The following is a 27,962-nucleotide window of genomic DNA, read 5'->3' on the forward strand; positions in this document are numbered from 1 at the left end:
CGGTAACGAAGAAGCATTTGCTATTGCACAAAATATGTCCAACTTACGCCATCTCCAACTTGTTGGAAACCCCCTCGACAACAGTGGCTTGAGTGTTATTCTTGATGGTTGTTCTCATCTTGAATCTCTGGATTTACGCGAGTGTTACAATGTTGAGTTGGAGGGGATATTAAGGATAAGATGTCATGAACAATTAAAAGATTTGAGAGATCCAGATGCACCCCTTGACTTTTAATTTTGGAGACGATGCTATGACACCGCAGACCATGATGCATTATATGAGTATCTACACATGAGTATCTACACGAGAAGAGGGTTAAAAAAATAAAAAGCTGAAAGAGCCGAGAAAGAAAATAGATATACAGAGGCAGAAAATTTGGATAAAGCAAATTGGGAGGAAATATATGCTATATGGAAATGTATTAAAAATCCAAGATTACTGTATAAATGATTAATTCTAGGATCAAGTAGGAGAAAGAAGAATAATGCTAAAATCAAATGGAAAAAGAAACATGGAAGAAAGGAATGCAAAATTAATAACCGAAAAAACATATATTATGAAATGAAAGATGTATATGAATTATTGCAGTCTAATATTTTCTTTCCTTAAATTATAATTTTTTTTATATATAGGTCATGTTTATTTTATTGGTTTAATTTCGTCTCTCAAAATTAAAGAATTGTTTGAAATTCTTGGATAATATAAGTTTGTTGAGACATTTATTATTATTATTATTATTTTACAGTCTTCATAATTTTCCTCAACCTCTTCTATCCCCAAAATCCCCACTTACATGTTTCTCTTTCTATGTAATATGTTGCAACTTTGGATTAAGGTTCCCAACCACAATAAATAACTTAAACGTCATGCAATATAGTTGATTCACTTTGTATTCCTTTTCGCCATTGTTCATCGATCTTCAAAACCTTCGCCCACCATTTTTCTTGATACCTTGAAATCCTTCGTCAGGTCACAAATATGGAACAATCTGGTTGCAAGTTGCAACTTACAAAAAAATGACAATTACGCTTATGTCATTTGGTTTTTGTTATATTACCAACATTGCCACGGTGGTAAATAACTTCTGATTAGCATCTTTGGATTAATCATTAGCACAATTAAGATATATATAACAACATTTTAATCAGTGTTTTAATTGTTAGGTGTCACTTCTATATTTGTCCATAATCTTAAAGCCACTCATAGCCACCCCTCACTTAATTACCATATATAGTTGTGACCTTGTTATATAAACCATTTTTTCACACCTTATATATATATAAAAAATAACTTTTAATTTTATTTTAAATTCTTAAAATAAAAATATACAAAAAGAACAACGTAAATATAACATTTTTCAAAATTGTGTGACAATGGAAGTATTTCTTTTTTTTTTTTTAAAGGTAAAAATATTTTATTGAATTGAAATTAAATCAATTACAATAAAATGATGTTGTCTGAAACATTGAGAGATTATCCCAAAAGAACTAATTAGAGCTTCTTTACCGACGTAGAAGAAAAAACTTAGGAAGAAGAAGAAAAAAGAAAAAGCTTAGGAAGAGAAATGAGGATGAAAATTGAGAGACCATATTCGTTAGCAAGTTTAAGCGCCTAAGACAAAAATTTTTCAGGAGACTTTCTTTGGCTCTCAAAAATAAGTGTGTGTCGGTAACACTATATCTGCTAAAACAAATATGCAATTTTTTGGTTGTACTGTTTCAGGGTTAAAGACTTAAAGTGGGTTGTCACTAATGGTTGATCCCAAGCCTTCTGTGATCAATTAGTTGGTGTACCTATATATCTTAGCTGCTCAGTTAAGTATTCGTTGTTTGGTGGTTGGAACGGTGGCTGATTTCTTAGTCAAGGATCTTCATGGATTTTAACCGAGTTTTGAGATGAGACTCTCCATATAATTCTCTTTTTAAAATTTTTAACCTTCTAAAACTATCTACTAAGTCTATAAAAATCTGATTTTTGGTTGAGTTTTTACTTTTTAAGAAGGAAGAGTATCTAAAATATTTATATTTATAAATTTGGTAGAATAAAAACAGTTGATTAGTGATGAGACACTATCATTGTTTAGTCAACATTGTTAATAATACTTTTAGTTACATTAAAATTATAGTTGATATTTTTTTAAAAAAATATAAGTCATGTTTTCAAATGTAAAAAATTGTATATAATAAAAATGTGCTGTAAAATAATAATAGAAATATGGAAATTATTTGAGTAAAAACAAATAATTCTAATTACATTAAAGTCATAATTGATTTTTAAAAGAGTAATGATCAAAAGGATTATCAGTAATATAAGTATATGACGAACACTGATACATAATACGTAGACATATAATTATAATATTTTAATATTTTATTAATATTAAAATATAAATTAATTTTTAAATTTTTTAATTATTAAAAAATATTTAAAATTTTTTTTATTTCAATAAATAATAATATATACTATTTTTAAATTTATTTTAATAATAATGTTAGATACGCTAATACGTCACGGTGTTTAGGAGTATCTAAATGTGTTTTTATTAAGACATGGTTGACACAGAAGACACTCACGCATTACGGACAAATATTAATGAGTGTCGTGTCTGACATGCGAATCCACTACTTTAGCGAATTGTACATATTTCATAGGTTACAATATTTTTATTATACAGGTACATTTCTACGAAGGTTTATATTTATTGTTTTTTTTTTTGAAGGAAAAAGCTCAACACAACAAGGTGGAGCATATAAAATAATGAAGAACACCTGACAACTTTAGTCATGACAATCCCTAGTTATTTTCGGCATTGCCATCAATAACCATAGAGTTCACCACCACTCCACTCATCAGAGAGCAAGAAGGATCTACTAATAATATCCACCATACGTAAACTTTGATTCCTGAAAATTCTATCATTTCGTTCTAGCCAAACTATCCAGATAACAACAAAGAAGCCAATCACTCACTTCTTCCTCTCACCTCTTCTTGCTGCAGCATTCGTCCAACTTTCAAAGTGTTGTTTGAATGTACCAGGCATGGTCCATTTCCTTCCAAAAGTGAATAGCCAAGCACACCACACCTGCCAGAAAATCTCATAACCAGCAAACAAATGAAAAGCAGACTCCACAAACTTACCACATAAGACACATGTACAATCATTGGGGTTAATTACACCTAGTCTACACAGTCTGTCCTTAGTATTCACCATCCCCACCAACACAAACCAAGAGAATAACTCGATCTTTGGTAGAACGAAACCCTTCCAAATTGCACTTGTAAAGCTATAGCTTGTTATTTCCTCCGGGAGAACCGCTTCCTGCAACACCTGCACAAATGAGTTAGTCAAATAAATACCAGATCTATCAAATTTCCAGACCACTCTGTCCTCCCTCTCAGATGTTAGCTGAACAGACTATAAAACCTGATGGAGTTAGTTTACTAGTGCCAACTCCCACTGAAAAAGCTTTCTCCTCCATTGAAAATTCCATATCCACTCTAACCCATCCTAAAACCCGCAATCCCCAATAACAGAACCTTTGAGGTTTGAGACCGAAAAAAGCCTTGGAAACAACTCTTTAAGAACACCGTGAGGTAACCAGATATCCTCCCAGAACCGTACTGTTCTGCCATTCCCTACATCCATATACAAACCCCTGATCATTTTTTCTCTCACATGTGGCTCACTGATTTGTAACTGGCAAATATCCTTTCAAGGATCCCCTTTGTAGGTACAGGCTGACCACACAGCATCTCATTCGGATTCAAGTTATTACAGGATCGCAGATGACTTTCTTCCACAGGGGACAATCCTCTTTCGAGAACCTCCACCACCACTTAAAGAGCAAAGCTGTATTCCGAATTACTGCGTCTCCAATTCCCATACCACCTGCCTTTTTTGGAGCCATTACCACTTCCCATTTTTCTAGTGGTATCCCATTTCTCCCATTCTCTTTACTCCACAAGAAGCACCTTTGGAGTGAGATCAACTTCTCCGCTACTGCCTTCAGCATTTTGTATAGGCTAAGATAGTAGATAGGCAAACTATTCAGAACAGACTTAATAAGAACCAGCTTACCCGCTTTGTTTAGGGTCTTTGCTTTCCACAGACTTAACTTGTCTTCCACCTTATCAATCACCGGTTTCCAAGTCTTCACAAGCCTCGGATTTGCTCCAAAAGAAATGCCAAGATATCGGACTGGTAGAGACTCCTCCTTACATCCTAGTAACTGACACATCTTACGCGCCCAATGCCGATCACTGTTAATTTTGTAATTGAATTATTTTTGTGTAAAAAATATTAGAGTTAACATAGTATTTTTTTTTTCAACTTATACATTTAAAAATCTAATTAGATTCTTAATTACAGATATTCTTAATTCTAAAAAAAATAGTAAAAATTTATTTTTTTTTTCAAAGTTAGGAGTGAAATTTAAATCTGCGATCTCAAGGTGAGTATGGAGAAACCATGTCATTTGAATTATAACTCATTGGCAAAGTAAAAAATCTACTTCCAAAATTAAAATAAACTGAAAAAAATTAAACATTATTTTTGTTTATTCAGATTTCAAACTATTTTTTTATGTATTCAGTCTAAATATTATTATTTATCAAACACATTTGGAGTGGATGAAGGCATCAGTTAGAACTTGAGGCGCACGTAAAACGGTTCGGGAGAAAGAAAAACGAATTAATTAGCAAATACAAATCTCGCGATATATAAGTGGGGGGCAACATCAACACCAACACCAAAATCTATTCCTAAAAAATCACAACTAACTCAAACCCTAATTCCTCATTTGCCTACCTGTGAACTTTCCAAATCACAATGGACCACCGATCCATTAATGCAGGGCCTGTGAAGAAATTAAACTGGTTGGATCTTCCGGACGATCTCACTTTGATGATCATTGGGAAACTTACCACATTTCAGATCTTAACCAGCGTTCAGTTTGTGTGCCGCAAATGGTGGCGCATCTGCATGGATCCGCTCATGTGGCGCACCATCAACATGTGCAATATTGGGATTCGTAATTCGGTGGACTATAAATTGGAGAAGATGTGCCGCCATGCAATTGATCGTAGTTGTGGCCAGTTGGTAGACATAAGTATCGAGTACTTTGCTACCGATGATTTCCTCAAATATATAATTGACTCGTAAGTTTAAAATTTTTCATTTTTATTTGTATAAAATTACTTTTTAACATTTATTGGCATATAATTAAAGATTGTTCACGAGTCTTAATCTCATGAGGGTCATCCTTTTATCTTGTTGCAGTGTCAATCTTATTACCCCACTTTTGTGTTTCTTGACTATTAAGATAGTAATTAGAATTCATGCATATATAAAAGATAAAAATTGTTATTTATATATTAAAATCAATAATTAAAATTAGTTTAATTTATTTTTAGTGTATATTTTGTATTTTAATATATATTTTATTTTAATAATTAATTTGGTTATACACCTAACATGATTGTTAAAAAATAACATTTTTAGTGTTACTTCTCTAAGTGAAGTTCAAATGTTATTAATAGAGAGTAGGAACATGAATTATTGTTGTGTTTTGTTTCTCTTGCTGGTTATTATGATTATGGTGTATTGTTATTGAGTTGTCTGAATAAGTAACTTAGTTTTCTACCCGTTTGTATGATGATTTTTAACAGGGGATGTCATAAATTGCAACGCCTGCGACTTGTTCAATGCTTCCGTCGAATTTCAGACAAAGGATTATGTGAGATGGTTGAAAAGCTTCCATTGTTGGAGGAACTTGATATTACCCTTTGTCTCAATGTATCTAGTATTGCTTTAGAAGCAATTGGCCGAAGTTGTCCTCTTCTGAAATCATTCAAGTTTAACGACAATGGTGGCGGTAAAAAAGCAGCTTTTGCTATTGCACAAAATATGTCCAATTTACGCCATCTCCAACTTTTTGGAAACCTCCTCAACAATAGTGGCTTGAACGCCATTCTTAATGATTGTCCTCATCTTGAATCTCTGGATTTACGAAAGTGTTACAATGTTAAGTTGGAGGGGAAATTGAAGACAAGATGTGATGAACAATTAAAAGATTTGAGGGATCCAGATGCACCTTGTGATGACTTTCGATTTTGGGGACTTTGCTTTGAAACCGCATACTATGATGCAACACTTGACTATGTAAGCGAGAAGCGGGTTAAAGCTCAAGTTCGAGAAGCAAGAAGAATTAATTCAGGATCAAGTAAGGAAAAGAAGAATAATGCTAAATCCAAAAGCAAGAAGAAACGTTGAAGAAAAAAATGCAGAATTAATGACCGAAAAACATATATTATGAAATGGAAGATGCACATGAATTATTGCAGTCTAGTGTTTTCTATTTTAAAATTATAATTTTCTATATAGGTCGTGTTTATTTTATTTGTTTGATTTCATCTCTTGTCAGAAATAAAGAATTGTTTGAAGTTCTTGAATAATATAAGTGTTTCGAAAGTTACTTAAAACGTTGATTTGAGCCCGAATGTGAGGTTCGAATTCCTTTGTATGGCAACGTCTGATGCATTTAGCGTTCAACTTGTTGATGTCGAGGTCGTCTGCCTGAGTTTCTCGTGAGGAGGTGGGTGGTACCTGCTAGAGCCTCCGATGTTTAAGTTAGCAAAGATTTTAAGCCGGTTTTTAGTAGAGTAGAACGTGTATATACTTTATGGGTGTGGTGTATTTATAGGAGAGTAGATAACCATTGTTAGAGTAGTTCTATCTTTATTAAAGGATAATCATTCTCTTTATTTTGGAAATTTGTTAAGACTTATCTTTTAGAGAAGATAGAGATAGTTGGAGAAATTTAAAAAGACAATTACTTTCTTAAATAAGAATAAACTATCCATTTTCTTGGGAAACTACCCCTTTCATCGTGTCCAACTTCTTTAAAGAGGTCGGATATGAACAATAAGTTTGCTGGGATAATATTATACAGTCTTCAAAAGGACAATTTCAGAGCTCCAAGTCTATAAAAATATAGGAATAAATAAATGAATATAAAGTTAAAATGGATATCGAAATGAAAAATATAGTGAGTGATTGGCCTGGTAAAGTCTCGAGAAAGAACTAGGGTTCCACCTCTGAGTGAATGAACCTGTTTTGGACTGTCTTTCTCAATCTTTGTTAACCTCCTCTCTCCCCAAAAATCACCACATATTCATTTCTCCTTCACCTGTAACATATTGCAACTTTGGTTAAGGTTTCCAACTGTAATAGACAACTTAAACTTCATGCAATGTAGTTGATTCACTTAATATTCGCAATGTTTGCCACCCTTCAAAACCTTATGATTATCCCACCATATCTTGAACATTTGGATTAGTCATAAACACGATTAAGATATAACTTAACATTTTAATTAGTGTTTTAAGTTCTAACTGTCAGGCATCACTCCCATATTTGTCAGTCAACTTGAAGTTATCAATAGCCACCTATAATCACCATTCACTTGGTTATCATAGTTTGCGACCAAGTTTTATATATATATATATATATAGATCTTTTATAGAAAAAAATAATTTTCCACTATTCTAATTTTTCAAATTTTTTTTTTGAAATAAAAAGCTCAACACAGCAAGGTGGAACATAAACGTCTCGACAGAAATAAGCATCAACGTCTCAACAGAAATAAAAAGTACAATTTATTTGATTTGAGTTGACTTAAATGGTAGTTAATTTTTTAAACTTTTTCATATATATAAGATAACTTTTTGTATTTTTTTAAATTTTATTTTTAAATACTTAAAATAAAAATATACAAAAAAAACAACATAATATAACATTTTTCAAAATTGTATGACAATAGAAGTATTTTTTAAAGTTGATTGGTGAATGATATATATATATATATATATAATGGTATATTTCTCAATATATGTCTATGGCCATGGATTCCTTGCTCCTACATTTTTGTAGGAGTATCATTAATCTTCATGAAAATAATTACAAAATATATTCCTTTTTTTTTAAATTTACTAATTAGATTTTGATCTCTCAAATTATTGGTTTTTAACTTTTTTTTTCTTTTCCTTTCACTTTCAGATTCAAAGCCATTCAGAGAAGAGAGGTCTGCTAGAATTTTCATCTCTTTATCAATTTCTGCTAGGATTTTCAATCCCTGTCTTTCTCTCTTCCTCTTCCCCTACTGCAAATCTCAATATCTATTCCAATAGTTTCTAGTAAGCCTGATAGATTTGGAACATTACAACCATATTGGCGATAGCGCTCTTTTCATTTTTCTTCCCATCATCTGGTTAATGCCGAATGATGGCAACTAGGCCTGAAAGTCTTTCTCTCCGAACTTGCTTTTGTCCAAGATTTCTAAACCTTCGATGAGGTGAAGGCACGCATTCGGATCTGACCTTCTTAGTATATAACTACACCTCAAACCAAGCATATCCTCGCTGCCGCAACCTGCACCCGTCGCCGTGCAACATACCGCCGCCGTGCAACCTGCCCCCGCCGCGCAACCTGCCGCCTCTGCGCAAGACGCTGCCTCAATACTTGGAGGTTAGTTAATCATCATTTTTTTTCTCAATAGTCAAGAAATTTAATTATGCTTGCAATAAAAACTTAGAAATCTATTCAGTATTTTCATTGAAAATAATTTTATTTGTATATGTATGTCACTACCTCTATGGTAAATACTAAATAGAGCAGCACTATCTAATCTAGTGTAGTAGATGTAGATCAACTCAAACTTTTATGAACAGAAAAGAAAAGAAAGTTGTGGAGGCACGTGAAGTGCCATCAACTTCTGTGTCTGTGTTGTGGCCAATTAACAGTTAAATTTCAGCATGAGGGAGGTGGCTTGGGTATTGTCTGCATTTCAAGCCTAAAGGCTTTTTTGTATAAGAGACAAATTGCATCCATGTGCCTTAACCTAGCAACTTAGGCATTTTGGAGTGTTAATTTTTTAGTATGTACTCTAATTCATTTTCCCATTAAATGTTATAGCAAAGTGACAGAGCAACATTCGTTGTCAAATTCAAAAGGTGGTGGAAGGGTGTAAATATATTTCAGAAGGCTTATGTTTTGATTCCAGTACACGAGGAGTAAGTTTTTTCCTTAGCAGTGAAATTTCATTTTGTAAGTTATTAAATTCTTGACTGCGAGGAAGTTCTTTTTTGCTTTCTATTGTTTTAGGTTATTATCGGAAGAAAATACAATTCTTGTGATAGGGAAAGCCCTCTAAGGTCAAGAAATATATTTAATACTTGAGCCATAGTGTCACCTCATTTTACATTGACTTGAAACTACAACTGTGGCTTGTCCGACTAAAATAAGGGGCTGATATGCTCTGTAGTTAGTTTTTCTTTGTTATATTTTTCGTCTCTTCTGCCTTATAAGATTTTCATATTAGAAGAAATAGTGGGAGAAGAAAAACTGGTAAGAAAAAACAAATGAAGAATGGGTTATTTAACTGTAAATTTTTATAGTTATGTTTTTTGTGCTCCTATGAATGCACTTCATGCTCAATTTTATATTGGCAGCAGGGTCATTTTTATTGTTATATTTTAATCTGTCTTGTCCATTCTCTCATTTATGGATTCTTTTTCTTCTAATGTTTCATGTATTCAGTCTTCATTGGAGCTTGATCATTATTTGTATCCCGGATAAAGGTGATGAATCAGGGCCAATCATACTTCATTTGGATTCTTTGAGTCTTCACTCTAGCAGATCACTATTTGATAACATCAAAAGGTTAGGATGAAGTAGCACTTAATTTATTGTATACCATATATGTGACATATCTAGTTCATTTGTGCTCTAGTTATTAGTTCTTAAACATATCACAGCTTCCATATCTTGTGACTTCACTACCATCCTATGTTACAAGTAGATATTTTTCTTATGTTCTTGTAACTTGTAAGCATATATATATTTGGTTAAATCATGTTAATTTGCCTGGTATTTCTTTTTTCAATTTGTTTAATATTGTCTTATGACACTACTATTTTGTATTTGTTTTCTCCTGCTTCTTTTATATTACATGTTGCTATTCTATCTCTACCTTTTAGGTTTGCAATCTTTACAAGTAATTCGGGTGTAGTTTTATGGAATTAAATTAAGTAAAGAAAAATTAAAAAAGAAGCAAGATAATAGCAATCTTTACAAGTAATTCACCTTCTCTTTGCATCGCATCATTGAGAGAGATTTATCTTTACACGGAAAATGGCTATGAATTTGTTGAAACAATTTAAGGAGGAAGATGCTGCACAAAAAGAATTGGTCAATGATGTAAATAGTGTAAGAGATGATATGCAAGCGAATGCTTCTGGAGCTGGGCTTGCAACCAATAATCTGGGACATAACATGCCAAGGGACCCAAGAAAATGTAGGACAAAAGGGGGGACTTCACAGTCCAATAAAAGAAAACATCGATGTGGACAGTGTGGCATGGAGGACCACAATCGAACAACTTGTCGTGTTCATCGTGGCATTTCATAGTTAGAAGGCCGTGGAAATGACACATTTGATAATGACTTGGGTGATCACATGAACATTGAAGATGACTCATTGGTAAGTATTTTTACCAATGAGGTATGACAGTTTTAATTGCTGCTTATTAGCTAATACTAATGATATTATATTGCTGATATTGTAGGTATATGATGAGAATGCTTTGTACAGTAGCAATGAAATGCTGTAATAAGATATAGTTAATGGTTTAAGTTTCTGGTATTCTCTAATTTTTATTTTATTTGGGATTGGTGTTTTTTTTTTTAATTTATTTTTGTTATATTTAATGTTATTGGAATTCAGCTTTTGCGATGGTTGTTGTTGTCCGTGTTTATGACTAAAGGTTGAGGTTTGTACCCTTTTTATGGCATCATAGAAATGTGAAGCTGTTGCTTTTTTATTCCATCATAAAAATGAAAAAAGAAAAATTCGCTATCCTTCATTTGTTAGTGAATTTGTTGTGTTCTTTGTCAAATTGATCTATTCAAATATTATGTTTCTTACATGTTAGACTATTGCTATTTACTATTATGAACCAAAGTTTGAAGTTCTGCTTAGCTTTTCTTCTTCTGATAGTGGATATCAAGATTAGGGACCAAAGTTAGAAAACTTGGAGTTTAACCAAAATTAGACTAGCTAAAGAGACGGCCTTAATGATGAATCAGCAGTTTAGAGTACTAAAATGCATTTTAGCTAAAGAGATTAGTATGTGGTGGATATTCATGTCTTGTTCTCAAGAATTAATCGTTGGATTTATCATCTATGGACTGTACCTTTCTTATTGGTTGAAAGCATAGATTTAAGCTCGAATTATCATGACACCTTTTGAATCCCATAAATTCCAACCTTGACTGGTCAATTTTGTTGCTGATTAATGGTGATATATAGTTTCCATTTGAAATGTACACTTCAATTTTTGGTATAATATTAGTTATTTTCTTATCATTTGGTGGGTCACGGCTCTAAATTCTAACACATATGAATAAGTCATTGAAATTAGTTATTCTCTTAGAAGGCAATGTTGGAAGTGTAGGCAATGGTGGCAATGCTGTTGGTTTTGGCAGATTGGGAATGTTTCCAGGCAAATTTGGAACACTTGTTTGCAAAAGATTGTGAGCTGCTAGGCTCATGCTCATGCTTGACACGGTGATCACAGCAACAAGCAATGCTGCCATCAAAGATCTTCTTGCTGATGATGCCATGGCTGATGAAATGAGAGAAGAGAAGAGAATATATGGTAAATTGATTTGCTTTGAGATTGGATGAGAAGCCAAAATATGGTGCTTGTTCTTATATAGAGCTAGCTAGAATATGTGATTTCAATTATTCAACTCAAAAGTTTGGAGAACTAACTAGAGACTCTTGGTCTTGTTAGTTCACCTTCCTGTTTTAATTTGAATAAATCATTTTTGTTTCTTGTTTGGTTATTGTAACTTGTGTAAACTGATTATAATTTATGAACACAAATATTCAAATGTAGGAGTAGGATGGCCAACACTAGTTTTGTTATTTCTTGCCTAGTTTTGTTAGTAAAGTTGGTTGATCTAATGGAGTTCAGCATATAGCGTTTCATCACTTTCAAAGTTACCATTAGCTCAATTTGACCGACAAAAAGAGGCATTTTATATTTATTTTTTTATTTCCTACAGAAATATGTTGTTGCAGGGTTTGTACTTTAATTTGTAGTAGTTGGAAATTTTTCTTATGATAAATAGGCAATAGCGATAAATTTTCAATAAATCTATAATAACTATTATAGTAAATTAACTTGATACTAATAAAGTTAGCTTTTTTGAAGTAAGCCGCTCCAATTTGATTAAGGGTTATGTTAGGTAACCAATAGAATTCTTACATTACTTTTAATTTTATAATTAGGTCATCAGAAAAGAAGAACTATATAACCGAATAATGAGCATGATTAGTGAACGAATCATTATTATCTAAATTTCAATAATTCAAGTAATTTTTTAAGTGAGTCGATTCCTAATGCTACCACAATCATACCTGTCTAAGCTGAATTTGAATCATATGCACTGTAATTATATCTATCAGAAATATATAAACAGCACCAAATCCAAATGCACACATACAGAACCAAACCAACCACCATAATAGGTATTGTACGGGGGTAAGAACCTCTACAGTATGGACAATGATCATAATGAACAGGAAAAAATTTAATTCAATTCTATGCTACTATGAACTTTAAGACACTAAAATTATAGCATTTCATCAAAATCCAATAGTCCACAAAGCATGAGAACACATACTTCTGTTCTTACTAGAGAAATGTTCTCTGTACTCAACTTTTTCCTATACACCAAGCCAACTTATTCTCCTCTACCATAAGAGTGAATCCGCTCGTCATCCCTTACATATAACCCAACTCCTCTTATTTTCCTCGGAGAAGTATGACCGTTATGAACATACAACTCGTCATTAAATCTAACACTGCACATTAATGAAAACACTACTACTGACCATTGTTGTGGTTTATTTATCTTAGCCTAGATCAGGCACAGTGAAATGCTCATCATCTATTTCACCTACGACTTCGATCCTAGGCTTTTTGCTAGACATGTAAGATTTATTAGTGGCTTTAAAAGTGTATGGTGCAAGAGTGCTAGTGTGTGACATAGGAAGCTGAGGAACTTCAACTGCAGCTAATGTTTCCAGAGGAAACTGTTCACCAAAGATACCAACATCTGCTAGCCATTCCAACTCTCCAAATTCGTCTGCTTGTTTCTGAACATATATAAAAAAAGAATAACAGTAAATTACCAAAAATAAAAACATTGATATCATGAAATAATAGCATTGTAGGAATGTCAAAATTAAGTGGCTATTCGACTTTGTTTTTCCTTACCATTGCCGTCAGCTAGATAGATGTTGTGCAGGTATATGGTTCAAACTTTAGATTTCAAAGACGATCTTATTTTAAAACATAAAAACCAAATTGGAATGAAGACAATGCATGTTAGTACTACAGATGAAGTAAACATTTATACTTCACTGTTTAGGTACAATTCTCAAATTTAAAAATTTTCAATCACTGAAGACTTTTAAAAGAACGTTTTTTTTTGTTGAGTTAACATGAATTATGATGATTGGCTACTGCATGGTATTGTCCTAGATGAAAAGTTAAATGAGGTAAACTTATGAGGACATGAAAAGAAATGTTATGTCCTAATATATATAGCAAAATCACTCTTATCATCCTATCTCTTCTATGCAACTAGAATTTCAAAATAAAGCTGCCTTACTTTCTCTGGTGATCCAAACTCTGGTAAATCCAATAGTTGATCAACTGCTCAAAAGCTAGGGGGAGTGAAGCTAGGCGATTGCTGAGAAGGAACTTTCCTTGGAACTTGTTGCGCAGCTGGAATAGATGGTTCCAAGTGGCTTTTCTCATCACTTTTGGAGCAGTCATTAGTACCCAAAGCCACCCGGATTCCAGTAGCGAGAAACCGCTGGTGGTTCGCAGAAAGGCTGCCAGCTAAATGAATTAGTTCGTCACAATCCTTACAGAAGAGTGCTCTGTCTTCGACACAGAATATGAAAGCTGGCTTATCCTGTAGTTATAAGTAGGAGAACGGAGAGAACACAATTAGCAATATTTATTTTAGTTAACAAGATCATGCATGATGAACAAGTAGCTTTTCATTTGGGATAAAAACCATTTGTCAAGCAATATTTTCACCACTCACTCAGCATAAACTATACACTATTTATCAAGATGGTATTTTCTATTTTTGTTTCATGTTTTACCACTTCTTCCTAGAGTCCTAAAAACTGAAAGCAGAAACAGAAAACAAGAACAAAAGCCAAACAAACACTAAGAATTTCACATGGTAACCTTGAGTCTGTTGGGCACAAAATTATGTGAAATCACGTAGTATTTTCTAACAAGCTCACATGAAAAAGTTGCAATGTTTTTAAATATCAACTAACTTCTTTCAAAAACTTTGCTTTTAATATAAAAAAATGCAAGATCTGCATAGGCATAAAGAAATATCTAAGACTTTAGACAGTATAATAAGCTGACTGGAATATGGAATCAAATTAAAAGTTACAAAATTGCAGTCTTTACCCTGAGATGTGATCAAGTTGGATGGAACTACCTCCATAATGGCTTCAACAAAATCAACCAGGAATCCCCAACTTGATGACTTTCAAGGCATCATCATTGCACAGGTTCCCATGAAAAGATCGCACGAATTCCTAATCGAACGCCAAAAAGCAGAGAAAGCACATCAAGCATCAAACCACAACACCAATAAAATCACAACGATAATAGCAAATTAACCACCAAGATTTAATTGGGGAAGGCTGCAAAAGTAAGCAGACAGGGAAATAGATTATCAGCAAAGCATTTGCTATGCAGCCAAAAAACTGGAGAACATACAGAGTTAGAATTGTTGTCATCCTTGAGAATGTCTGTCAGCCGTCTTGCGCGGCGGGGGCAGCATCTTGCGCGGCGGTGGCGTCTTGTGCGACGGCGGCGTCTTGCGCGGCGGCGGTAGGTTGCGTGTCGGCAGTAGGTAGCGCGGCGGTAGTCGCAGGTTGCGGCGTATTGCAGTGGCGAGAATATGCTAGTGAGATGTGCAGCAGAGGAAGAGGAAGAGAGAAATGCAGAAATTGAAATTGTATGAAAATCCTAGCGGACCTTTTCTTCTCTGAATGCTTCTAATGTGAGAATGAAAAGAAGCAGCGCGTGGCGGCAGAAGCAGGGCGCGGTGGCGGAAGCAGGGCGCGGCGGCGGCGGCGGCGAAAGCATACGAAACTTGCAGCAGAGGAAGAGGATGAGAATGGTAGGGATTGAATTTGGATGAAAACCCTAGCTGCTTCTCTTCTCTGAATGCCTTTATATCTGAAATAAAAAAGAAATAGGAGGGCAGAGTTAGGGTTTTCCAATCTGCACTCTATTTCGGAAGAAAATTGCTTCAATCTCGTTGATGCTCTCCAAGAACTCTAATCTCTCTCAATTTCTCGTACCCAAAAAAGGAAAGGGAACAAAGTTAAAAAACCAATAATTGGAGGGATCAAAATGTAATTAGTAACTTTTAAAAAAAAAAAACGGAATATATTTTGTAATTATTTTTATGAAGGTTAATGATACTCCTACAAAAATGTAGGAGGAAGGAATCCATAGCCTATATCTATATATTATATATATTAGTATTTGTAAATATATTCTATTTTTTTTTGTAACATTTTAATCAGGGTTCTGAAAACCGAATCGGTCATCGAACCGCTCTAGGTACTGGTTTATTGGTTTATAGGTTCAATCGGTTCGACCGTGGTTGAACCGAAAAAAACCGTTTTATAATAAAATAATAAATAAAATATAAATAAGCACATGAAGATATAAGTATAGTCTAATCTAAATTTTAAAATATCATTCAAATTAAAAGTACTACATAAACCAAAATGTTATAATCTCATTCGAATACAAATTCAAAAATCAAAAGTCAACAAACAAAACAACCAATCAAACATAACATAGCAGCATCAAAATGATCAAAGTTTGTCATCAATCATCAAAATCCTCCATAACTTGCTGCAGATTTGCGTCATTGATTTCATCACCTTCATTTTCACTACTTGGACCAGAAAAAGCAAGTGGTGCAGCATAAAATGTACTAGTACTACCACCACCACCACCTTGATCTAAATTAGCATCAATCTCATCTAAGAAAATATAACACATTATCAATAAATTAAAGATCAAAGCTATTGTAATTTATTGTCTGATCAATAAACTATAATACTCACCAAGCAAGTCTTCAATATTACTTGGAAGATTAGGCTCTTTTTCAACAACCTCTTCCGTCACCCAAAAATCAACCTTATCAATAGTTTCAATATCGATTGGATCATATTGCAACTTTTGCTTTCTTTTTTTTTCTTTCCTTCCTAACAAATTAAATACAATATATGATAAGCCTAGTATATTAACTATACAAAATCTAATGATATGAAATGAAAGGATGAAATATATATTACCTGGATTTAAGACGCAAATTATATGTAACATACATAATATCACTTAGCCTATCATGCTCCAATCTATTCCTTCTTGTTGTATGAATTTGATCAAAAAGACTCCAATTCCTTTCACACCCTGAAGAAGCAGATGCTTGGCTAAGAATGCGAACTGCCATTTTTTGTAAACATGGAGCAGAACTACCAAACAACCTCCACCATTCATCTATAAATTACAATCCCATATCTCAAGTATTAGTTATCAAATTAAGGAAACCAAAACATAAAATAAGTAAATAACTAAAGCTTATTATCAAACAGATATTATTACCAGGTTGAAATTTTTTTGCAGCTGGAACAGCTTCAGGCCTATCAAATCTTTCCTTTCGATCTCTATATAAGTGTATTTCTTTCATTGCCTCAACTGAATCTAAATTATTAACCTTGCAATGCAATGTAACAAGATTAAGTAAAGCTCGCATGACATCAGGTGATTCTCTATAATTTTCAGAAAAAAAGCAATCAGGATTCAAGAAATAGGCTGCTGCGTGAAGATTTTTTTTCAAATGTTTGTCCCATTTTGAGTTGATAATCTCTGTGTAAGGTTGATATGCAGTCTTCCTATGCTTGAACATTTCTTTGATTCCATTTTCTGACCTCAGCATACCTTCATAAACAATTCCCAATGATGGTTTATCATCGGCATCTACCAACCTCAGCAATTTAATCAACGGACTCACAATTTGGCATGCAGTAAAACAATCATCCCAAAATTTATTGTCTAGGATAATTGCACTCACAGCTCTACCATTAGCACTCCTTCCTGATGAGTTTGGAAAACTCTACCTCCAATTAAGTGATGATCAAACATTATTAATAAAACCAGTTGCAAAAATTATTGATATTAAATTTAAATTGATTAAATTAATTTTTGCAATGCAGGTTCAGTTTGGGCCGAAAACAAATTTCTGGAGCAAGCCCAACTACTCTCAGCCTTTGGTTTTAAAAATATATGTTGAATATGGCTGATTTAATTTTTATGTTACTTGGGCCAAAATGATTTTTATTGCTCTAAGCCCAAGTGTGTTACATGCTTTCCATTAGCTTTATGCATGTTCCAAATTTTATCAAGAAAGCAAATGTTATCAATGGGTCAAGAAACTTAATTGATTATAGCAACCAAGCCCAATTCCATGAGTGTTACTCATGCTTTGTCCGAATCCATGAAGCAAAGAATAACAAATCCTCAAATGCTTCCAACGGATTCCATTACTCTTCCTGAAAGGATTTCAAAGCCAATTTAAACATTGGGAATATAAGCAAGAGAGAGAAGATTGATTTGACTAAAGGGCATCATTGCTACACGCCAACTAAGGGAAGCAAAAGCAAGATATTCTTCAATTAATTAGTTTAACCACTATTGCTTTTCTTCAGACTCTTTCTTCTCTCTCACTTCTTTCTCTCTTCGGTTATTACACAGGAAACATTGGTAGCCATGGAAGCAAAAATGAGCTACCGAAAGGAAGAGAAAGCAAGCCTAAAGACCATCACAATGATGGCAAGAAAACATACTAAAATAAAAATGAGTTGTGGCTGAGATTGTCACCATTTATGGACAGATTTGGTGAGGTAATCTTGGCTTCTCCATGCTCAAAAAGGAAGAAGAAGATCTCGGCCAGCAAGGGAGATTCTTGAAGCATGGCTTGTCTTTGATTCTGCTCAACCACCACAGGGAGTAGCTAGAGTGGCGAAGTGATGGTTGAAGGCAGAGATTAAAGCAGATGAAGTCATCATCATCATGAAGCATCAAGGGCCAGTATTCCATCTTGGAGAGCAAGCCAAGGATGGAGAGCTCGGATTGATGAAGGGTGATGATCAAGAAAGGACTAGAGGTAATTGCATGTTGGTTAATGCATGGTTATCTCTTCTCTCTCTTTGTGGCCGAACCGGTTTTGTTGAAGGAGGAAGAAGTTGGTTCGGTTTTGGCTTCAATAAGTGGAGGCTCCCCTCTTCTATATTAAGGGTGGACAACCACTGTTTGAAGTAAGGAGAAAATTTGAGAGTGCAAGGCACAGTGTTCTCAGAGCTACCTGAGCTAACAGTTTTCTCTTCTCCTTCAATGTATTCAGTTTTGTATTTTTCTGTTTAATTTTGTCATGTCTTGAGTCTCATGGAAAAAGGCAAACAGTGAGGTTTGTAATGAAAAAGCCATAGAGCGGAAAAAGGCAGAGAGTGCAAAATTAAAAGAAAAAGCCATAGATGTCTTAGAGTTCCTTTGTTCATCTATGTTGTGTTTCATGATTCTGTGGGAATCCCCTTGTAAGTTGGGTTAGCACTTTACAGGTTGTAATCTGTTTGATTATAGTGAAATTCCATCATTGTTGTGATGGAGACTGGATGTAGGCTGCACTGCACTTAGCAGCCGAACCAGGATATATCTTGGTGTAATTTTCTTCCTTTCCTACTCCATCTCTGTTTTCTACTGCACAGGAGCAAAAACCAAAAATGTCTCGTGCCAAGTGACGAGACAAAATGAAAATGTCTCGTGGCTAGGGACGAGCTAAAAACAGAAAAGTCTCCTCTGAATCCAGCAAGTATTAGCAAGCAAAAAAGGGGGCTAAGATTCAACCCCCCCTTCTCTTAGCCACTGAAACCATCACTTCCTAATTTGTATCCAGTAAAGTGTGTATCAACAACCAATTGTTGTAATTCCGATTTGCGCTCAAAGATACTCATCAATGTGAGGAAGACAGTGGCAAAACGAGTTGCACCTGGACGAACAATCTCCCTCCAATCAGTTCTTTGTCTTAGCCAGGACAAGAACACCGTATGATTATATACAAACACGGTAATCTTCGAAGCACGTGTTGCAAGGCTAGAAATATGTGGCATGCTGCTTATATCTTTTAGAATAAGATTCAAGCAATGAGCAGCACAAGGTGACTGGTGAATATTTTCAAATTTCTTATTAATAAGCCTACCAGCAGCAATATAATTCGCAGCATTATCGGTCACTACATGAACAATATTATCAGGTCCAATCCATTCAATCACCTCTGAAAACAAGTCACACAAGCTTGAAGCATTTTTAACCATACTTGAGGCATCTACAGATTTCACAAAGCACAATCCTTTCGAACAATAAACCAAAAAATTAATCAACGTTCTTTGCCTTTGATCTGTCCAACCATCAGCCATGAGAGTACATCTAGTTTCTTTCCAAGTAGACCTATAACTATCAACAACCATTTGACACTCCCTTTTGAGATCGGCTAATAAGTTAACCCTCACAGAGTCATAAGAAGGACCTTTATAATCAGGCCCAAAACCAGCTACACCATCCAACATATCTTGAAAAAAGGGTGACATAACCGCATTGAAAGGAATCCTACAATCCAAAAGCCATCTAGCCACTCGCTTATCAACTTCATGAAGCGCCTCTTTGTTTTGAAACACGCTTTTCAGACTTGGTTGACTTCCCGGAGTTGTTCTTGGTGCAAACATAGGAGGAATAATGGTTTTTGCTTTCTTTTTTGGATCGCCTCCAATAACCTCCTTAGTTGGTAACTGACTCGGAGTTTGTTGTTCTTCTTGCGCTATTGCTTCATCAATTGCATCCTTACACTCATCGGTACCCTCTTCGTTGAAACTTACTTTCCTTTTACTAGTTTTACTTTTCTGAATCTCTTTCAATAAACCTTCCATTTGTTTTTCTACATCATACGGGACTTTAGAACACTTCTTAATGTCTCCACCTATCTTCGCCAAATGCTTTTTCATTCTATTAATTCCTCCGCCCCCAAAAGAACTCAGACAAAATAAGCATTGGTAATGCGATTTTCCATTTATATTTTGTAAAGCAACATATCTCCAAGCAGGATCAGTTTTTCCCCGAACACTAGAAGTTTGTGACTGACTTTCGTTACTCGCGGGAGGAAGAGAACGTTCATTCGAAGCAGAATTATTTTCAGCATTATTATTCCTAGGTAGTTCTTGGTTGATACTTTCATCCATACCTAAACATTACCAGCAATCCAACCCAATAATCTCAACTCTCAAGTTCACAACAAATGAACAAACAACATCCAAAATTCAAACTTTAGCAGTTCATCATGTCTCAAAATCAGAGTTGACAAAATCAGAGTTCACAAAATCATGTCACAAAATCGGAGTTCACAAAATCAGATTTCACAAAATCAGAGTTCACAAAATCATGTCACAACATCAGAGTTCAAAAAATTCTTTGTTCACAAAATCATGTCACAAAATCAGATTTCACAAAATCAGAGTTCACAGAATCATGTCACAAAATCAGAGTTCACAGTTTCAGAATTCAGAGTTCATCATGTCACAAAATCAAAGAGCTACTCAATGAACAGAGTTCACAGTATCAGAGACTCAGAGTTCATCATACAACAGTTATTCAGTGATTGAATCAAACAATTATAAGTTCATAACTAAAATAAAAATTACCTGGAACTCAAAGGCTTTCTCTCAGAGCTCGAAGGCACCTTGAGGCTTCAGGCTTCAACGCTTCAACCGAAGGAAGTGGGAGACAGACAGCAACGATGAGTGGTGACTGGTCGAAGGAAGTGATTGCTCGACGGAGGTGACTGGTCGAAGGAGCTGACTGCGCGACGGCGAACCCGTGTGGCCGTCTGAGCCAGTGAGATCGTGATGGCGTTCTCTACTTCTCTCTGAACCTTGATGAGAATGGTGAAGCTGAACTGTGAAAGTGAAAGTGCGAAGGGCGAAGGGATTAGGGATTCAGACTCAGCGTTCATCATTTAGGGTTTCAGAGCTCCAAACGGCAGCGTTTTGCTACACAGCTCAAAAAACCGGCCGGATCACGGTTCGGTTCGACCGACCGGTTACCGACCGATTCACCGGTTCTACTCCGGTTTCCAAATTTTACAGTTTTCCTTATTGTTCGAACTGTGTTAGTGTCCAGTTCACGGTTCGACCGGTTCGACCGGCCGGTTCGAACCGGTTTTCAGAACATTGATTTTAATAAATTGAATTCATGTGCCACAAATTTCTGTTTCAAAACTCGTGAACAAACCCTTAAAAGTATAAAAAAATTTGGTTAAAAAGAAAAACACGCCAGCAAATTCGTTTCTTTCATGAAATTTCAAACAAATTAAATGATGTTACTATATTTATTTGGAGTCTACATAGAAAGCATAGCAGATCAGATCAAGCAAATATATGAAAAAGAAAAAGTGGATTAGCATTAGCATAATACGTGAATTGCTATTAGAGGCAAAGGAGGAAAGAATCATATCTGATTTGATTGTTGGAAAGAAATTTTTGGAATCAAATTATGGTACAATCATTATAATTGATAAAGGACAACAATGGAATTAAAATTGCATATTTGACATTTATAGAAAGAGCAAGGACAACAAATAAAATAAGGATTGCAAGTGTTTTTCACTAAACAATTTATTTTCATCTCAAAAAATTAAATTTGAAATCAGTAGAAAGCTCAGATGAGTTTGCCCATTATTCAATAAATTTGAGGTTGATTTTGTAATTTAATTATAAATTTAGAAATTAAAGATAATTGGATAACTTAATTTTAAAATCCGTCTTGTTTATGGGTTTAAAATAAGTTAAAAATATACAATATTTATTATATATTTTTATAATTTATTCCTTAATTACTTATAATAACATATTAGATTTAAGTTAAAGATAAAATAATAAATTTAATTAAAAAGATTAAAATCTCCAATTTTGAAAACCTAGAAATAGGGAGTTTCGAAGGAATTTGAAAAACTAAAAAAAAAAAAAGATATTTACTTTTCAAATAATAAAATTCATGAACTGTTTTTACATCTTTGAAATCTTTTTTTTCCCTTCAAAATATTTCAAAATTCTTGAACACACGTTAAAGTCTAAAAAATAAATGTAATTTTAATATGTTACCGGTATACAAAATTTTTATATGTTTTTAATTATGTATAATCATTCAACGGGAAATTTTTTTATAAAATATTGGTGCATCAAAATTAAATTTATAAAAAAATTGGTTAAAAGAAAATAGCACACCAGCAAATTCATTCATTTCTTTAAAATTGGAACAAATTAAATCATACTATATGTATTTGGAGTACTTCATTACTACCTAATAACGACACATGCTTCAAGAGATGAGATAAAGGCTTTATCATAGGAGATGACGGTTTCAAAAAAAAGGAATAGGAAAAGAAATATTAATGACTTGCATCCCACGAAATTAAAATAGGGATTCTAATCACTCACATGTTATTTAAAAGGTTTTTGTTTTCACTCCAACACTAACAACCCACAAATTCAATTCCTTACTCATCAAATGGCTAGAGGAACTACCAAGCCATTATTGCGCCGGCACAAACGCAAAACCGCCGTGAGAAACTGGCTGGATCTTCCGAACGACCTAACTTTCATGATCTTCTCGAGGCTTACCACATTTGACATCTTAACTAGCGTCCAGCAGGTGTGCCGTCAATGGTGGAGGATCTGCATGGATCCGCTCATGTGGAGCACCATCAATATGTGCGATATTGGGATGTTCAATTCATTGGACTATAAATTGTGGCAGATGTGCCACCATACAATTGATCGAAGTTGTGGCCAATTGGTAGACATAAGTATTGAGTATTTTGGTACCGATAATCTCCTCAAATATATAATTGACTCGTAAGTTTAAAGTTTTTATTGTATGATTTTACATGGACTTGCTTTTTTATTTTATTTATATTTAATTTTTTTTAGTTTAACAAAAATCGAATCCTAAATTTTTTAATAATAAAAATTCTGATACAATATTATATTTAAAAAAAAATTAAATTGATAAAAGATTAAATAATTATATCTGTAACATTGTTGTTAGGCATGATGGCGGTGCTTAAGATGAGAGTCGAAAACCTTTAATTTAATGGCTTATGATGCTTTTTTATTTGATTTGTATTTATTTTTGTTGAAATAGGATTTTGTATTTCTTCATCAGAAATTTTTAGGAACTAGTAGTTTTAGATAATTTTAATTAGTTTTTTATTGGAACAAATATCAAATTATTTTTAATAAATAAATTTTATTAATTTATATGAGCAAATTCTGATAGATAACATATAAGTTATATTAATTATATGTATAAATTTTAATAAATATAAATATAAATTATATATTTTTATATACAAATTTTTTTAAATATAGATGTAAATTATTATTAACTAAGTACTAACTTAAAACAATAATATTTATTAGTCATTTAACATTGTTGTTTCTTGAATATAGCTTGATTTAATTTTGCTTGTTTTTTTTTTTTTTGGTTTGAATTATGTTTCATATTTATTTTTGTGTTTATTAGCTCTTTTCTTTAAACAAAATTTACTTATTTTTTTTTGAATTATGTGATGTATATGATGGAATGTTGATTTTGTACAGGCAGGGTAAGTTGCGACGGTTACAACTTGTTCAATGCTTTTATACCATTTTCGACGAAGGATTATGTGAGATCGCTCAAAAGCTTCCGTTGTTAAAGGAATTCGAAATTATTCTTTGTAAACATATAACTTGTGTTGCCTTAGAAGCTATTGGCCGAGGTTGTCCTCTTCTGAAATCATTAAAGTTTAACCACAATGGTCACAGTAAAGGTGATAACGAAGACGCAGTTGCGATTGCACAAAATATGCCCAATTTACGCCATCTCCAACTTATTTACGGTTGTTTGGATAACGATGGTGTAAGCGCCATTCTTGACGGCTGTCGTTTTTTTGAATCTCTGGACTTACGTTGGTGTTACAATGTTAATTTGGAGGGGAGATTAAGAAAAATGTGTGATGAACAGTTAAAAGATTTTATAGAACCAAATACACTCGAGGGTTTTTCTGGTTACAAATTTGGTAAATTATGTAATGCAAATTGGTACGAAGACTTAGAATATACCTATAGACCTCGCAAGAAAATGTTCGGTCATCATATTGCTGAGAATGAATCACAAGATAACGGTGAGTTTTCAGAAGAAGAAAAAGAAGAAGAAGAAGAAAAAATGGCAACAAATTGGGATGAAATATACGATATATGGGAATGTACAAAGAATCAAAGATCGCGCAAAGGATTTCAAAGAAATCTTAGAGATAAAGAGGAGGAGAAGAAGAAGAATAAGAAGAATGATAAATCAAAACCAAAAAAAAAAAAAACACGGAAGAAAGGAAGCGACATTAGTAACCACAAAAGCATATGTTTTATGTTTTAACATAGAAGATGCAGAATAGTTTCATGAGTAATGGTTCATGGAATAAGTCTGCAGGCTAAGGGTTTTTTTTTTTCTTCTTCTTCTGCTGTCTAAGTTACAACATAAAGTTCTTTATAAGAAGAATATTTGTATCATTTTTTTTTTTTATACTTTTAAATTATTTATTTCAAATTATTGTCAATGAGAAATTTTACGTGATAAAAAATTTGTTATTTATGCCTAAATTTAAACTAACATTAGTCAATTCTTTTTTCTATACTAAAATTGTCAGTCTTTAACAATTTGTAACTTTAATTATTTAAAAATAACAATTTGTATCTTCAATTATTCAAAAAATTTTATATATAAAATTAAAAAATAAACAATAATTTTTATATTTTATATTGTCAATCAATGTATTAAAATAAAACTTTTGAAAGTAAAGGATAAATTGATACCTCTCATATATTATTGTACATATAATGTGTTTATTTGAATTATTTTTCATGCATGAAATTAAATAATTATATAATTACTCAATCCAAATTATAGTAAATTTGGATAAAAATATATTATTTTTTTGAATTAAGAGTCTAATAATAAAGTAGAATATCTGAGAAATAATATACACGTACGAGTTGAAGTATAAAATACCTCAGATGCGAATTATCCTGTGTGGCTTCATTCTTTTAATTTTCGCATAAATCTCTCAAAATTTTGTTAATAATTTTTCGCATATGTTTTCATTCATTTTGAAAATATAAATCTGAAAAAAATATTTTGTGAATAACTTTTTGTACTTTTTATATATTTTTATTATAATTAATTATCATCAATATCAAACTAATAAAAAAATAATCTAAGTGACAAAGTCAAAAGCAAGTAAATCAAAAATCAATATATTTTTAGTAAAAGAGAATTATTATTATTATTATTATTATTATTATTATTATTATACCTTCCTTTCGTCTTTTCTCTTACGTGTTGAAAATTATAAATTTGATGTGAAATAACTGAATGAGAATTTTTAAATTTATTATTCGTGGGTAATTTTTATTTTTAACTTATATTGGGTCAAATAAGCAGTCCATCATATACATTGTACAAATATTCCGTTGACTTCCTAGTGTTTTTTTTTTTTTTTACATATCATTGCTTTTTGATCCCTAGTCTCTGGATTTTTGCCCTCTAAGTTGAACTAAATCCATTTCAAATATTTTATTTGAGATTTTCTTCAATTATGAACTATATTGTATAACAACCTAGGTTTATTTTAAATTTAGTGGTGAGATTATATTTAAAATAAAAAAATCAATTTAAACATTTAAGCTAGTATCCCACAAGATACTATTAATTGTTATTAGTTTTATTTTGGCGTCTGTTATCTAGATTTAGAACACGGTAATTTATAGTCACCAAAAAAAAAAAGAACACGGTAATTTATGCACTCGTCTATCTGTTATCTATATTTAGGCTTGAGTCAAACGCAAAGAGCTTCAGTATTAAAAAAAAAAAAATTAATTAGCAAAATACTAATCGCGTAGATATATAATTGGGGCTTGGAGGCAATATCAATACCAACACCAAAATCTATTCCTAAAAATCACAACTAACTCAAACCCTAATTCCTCATTTGCCTACCTATGAACTTTGTAAATCGCAATGGACGTCAGATCCAATATTGCAAGGCTGCGAAGAAATTAAACTTGTTGCATCTTCCGGACGACCTCACTGTAATGATCATTGGGAAACTTACCGCATTCGAGATCTTAACCAGTGCTCAGTTCGTGTGCCGTAGATGGCGGAGAATCTGCAAGGATCCGCTCATGTGGCGCACCATCAATATGTGCGACATTCGGATTCGCAATGCGGTGGAATATAAATTGGTGGAGAAGATGTGCCGCCATGCAATTGATCGTAGCTGTGGCCAGTTAGAAGACATAAGTATCAAGTATTTTGGTACCGATGATCTCCTCAAATACATAATTGACTCGTAAGTTCAAGGTTTTTCATTTTTCATTGTATAAAATTTCTTTTAACATTTATTGGCATATAATTTTTACTCTGATGTTTGTATTGGTAATTATGCTAAGCTCATCAATAATTTATAATCGAGTTGAAGAATTGAAGTTGAATTATAATTGTTAAAAATTGTTAGAAGCTTTATGAATTCAACATTTATTATTAATTAGACAAGTGTATGTACGTATGATTAAACATAACCGAGTAACTGCATGGATGAAGAACAAGATATATATTGAAATTAAAGGATTTTCACACATGATTGAAGAAGTGTCATAATTATTATAAACAAGTTTTAATCTCATGAAGAAGACACCTTATTTTTGTTGCAGTGTCAATTTTACACCACACTTATTATATGTTGCTTAACCATTAAGTTTGTATGGTGATTTCTAACAGGGGATGTCATAAATTGCGACGTCTGCGACTTATTCAATGCTTGAATCAAATTTCAGACAAAGGATTATGTAAGATGGCTGAAAAGCTTCCGTTATTGGAGGAACTTGATATTACCCTTTGTCTCAATGTATCTAGTATTGCTTTAGAGGCAATTGGCCGAGGTTGTCCTCTTCTAAAATCATTGAAGTTTAACTACAATCGTAACAATAATGGGGAAGAATTTGTTATTGCGAAAAATATGTCCAACTTGCGCCATCTCCAACTTGTTCCAACCAACTTCAATAATAGTAGCTCGAGAGCCATTCTTGATGGTTGTCCTCATCTTGAATCTCTGGATTTACACGAATCTGACATAGTCGAGGTGGAGGGGATATTGAAGACAAGAAGTGATGCACAATTAGTGACACCAATTCCAAAACCTACTTCAAAATTTACATCCAACTCAAACTCTATTCTTTCTACTTTATTATTCTTATTCTTATTATTATTCTTATTATTATTAGGTGAAAACTCAGGTGAATTCGACTTCACATGAAGTTGATACTTTAGAGCCGTTAGATGAAAATTTAGTCAAATCAGTCAGATCATCTAACGACTCTCAGGTATAACTTTACGTGAAGTCGATTGCACCTGAATTTCCACCTTGATTGTTTTTTATTCAAGTTTTAAGTTTCTGTAAAATATAGGTTTAATCAAGTCTATATTCTTATTTGACTTCTGATTGTGGACTTAATAAGATTTAGTTGTTTTAGACCTCTATTACAATAGTATTAGTGATTTTTATTTTTCAGCACCTCTAAGTTGAGACATAGCCACTCTACTCTTTATGTTGTTTATGTGTCTATTCCTGTTGTAGT

General features: G+C 33.1%; 5 protein-coding genes, 1 long non-coding RNA gene and 1 pseudogene across 6 annotated transcripts; 4 read left to right on the forward strand and 3 right to left on the reverse strand.

The window, feature by feature from the left end:
* Nucleotides 1-4,829: 4,829 nt before the first annotated feature.
* On the forward strand, nt 4,830-6,272 carry LOC112779038 (putative F-box/LRR-repeat protein 9). Its single transcript, XM_025823301.2, has 2 exons — nt 4,830-5,158; nt 5,669-6,272. Exons 1-2 carry the CDS (start codon nt 4,830-4,832, stop codon nt 6,270-6,272), a joined length of 933 nt encoding a protein of 310 aa, XP_025679086.1.
* A 1,783-nt stretch (nt 6,273-8,055) lies between these two features.
* Nucleotides 8,056-10,906, forward strand: LOC112775107 (uncharacterized). The gene is made up of 5 exons (XR_003189453.3): nt 8,056-8,525; nt 8,973-9,070; nt 9,597-9,719; nt 10,221-10,538; nt 10,624-10,906. It is a non-coding gene; the product is annotated as an uncharacterized lncRNA (long non-coding RNA).
* Nucleotides 10,907-12,682: 1,776 nt separating this feature from the next.
* LOC112779039 (B-box zinc finger protein 24-like) lies at nt 12,683-14,605 on the reverse strand (annotated as a pseudogene).
* Nucleotides 14,606-14,918: 313 nt separating this feature from the next.
* On the reverse strand, nt 14,919-17,128 carry LOC140182403 (uncharacterized). The gene is made up of 6 exons (XM_072228594.1): nt 16,795-17,128; nt 16,485-16,689; nt 16,254-16,375; nt 16,068-16,169; nt 15,145-15,348; nt 14,919-15,070 (listed from the first exon to the last, which is right to left on the reverse strand). Exons 1-6 carry the CDS (start codon nt 17,126-17,128, stop codon nt 14,919-14,921), a joined length of 1,119 nt encoding a protein of 372 aa, XP_072084695.1.
* Nucleotides 17,129-19,103: 1,975 nt separating this feature from the next.
* On the reverse strand, nt 19,104-20,477 carry LOC112779040 (uncharacterized). The gene has a single exon (XM_025823302.1). It carries the CDS (start codon nt 20,475-20,477, stop codon nt 19,104-19,106), a length of 1,374 nt encoding a protein of 457 aa, XP_025679087.1.
* A 2,323-nt stretch (nt 20,478-22,800) lies between these two features.
* LOC112779041 (putative F-box/LRR-repeat protein 23) lies at nt 22,801-24,764 on the forward strand. Its single transcript, XM_072228595.1, has 4 exons — nt 22,801-22,944; nt 23,050-23,147; nt 23,895-24,457; nt 24,760-24,764. Exons 1-4 carry the CDS (start codon nt 22,801-22,803, stop codon nt 24,762-24,764), a joined length of 810 nt encoding a protein of 269 aa, XP_072084696.1.
* A 1,473-nt stretch (nt 24,765-26,237) lies between these two features.
* LOC112777231 (putative F-box/LRR-repeat protein 9) lies at nt 26,238-27,864 on the forward strand. Its single transcript, XM_025821565.2, has 2 exons — nt 26,238-26,677; nt 27,106-27,864. The coding sequence occupies exons 1-2, from the start codon at nt 26,328-26,330 to the stop codon at nt 27,638-27,640; spliced, it is 885 nt and encodes a 294-aa protein (XP_025677350.1). The 5' UTR covers nt 26,238-26,327; the 3' UTR covers nt 27,641-27,864.
* Nucleotides 27,865-27,962: the final 98 nt, after the last annotated feature.

This window comes from Arachis hypogaea, chromosome 19 (genome assembly GCF_003086295.3).
Source record: "Arachis hypogaea cultivar Tifrunner chromosome 19, arahy.Tifrunner.gnm2.J5K5, whole genome shotgun sequence".
In the NCBI taxonomy this organism is placed as follows: Eukaryota; Viridiplantae; Streptophyta; class Magnoliopsida; order Fabales; family Fabaceae; genus Arachis; species Arachis hypogaea.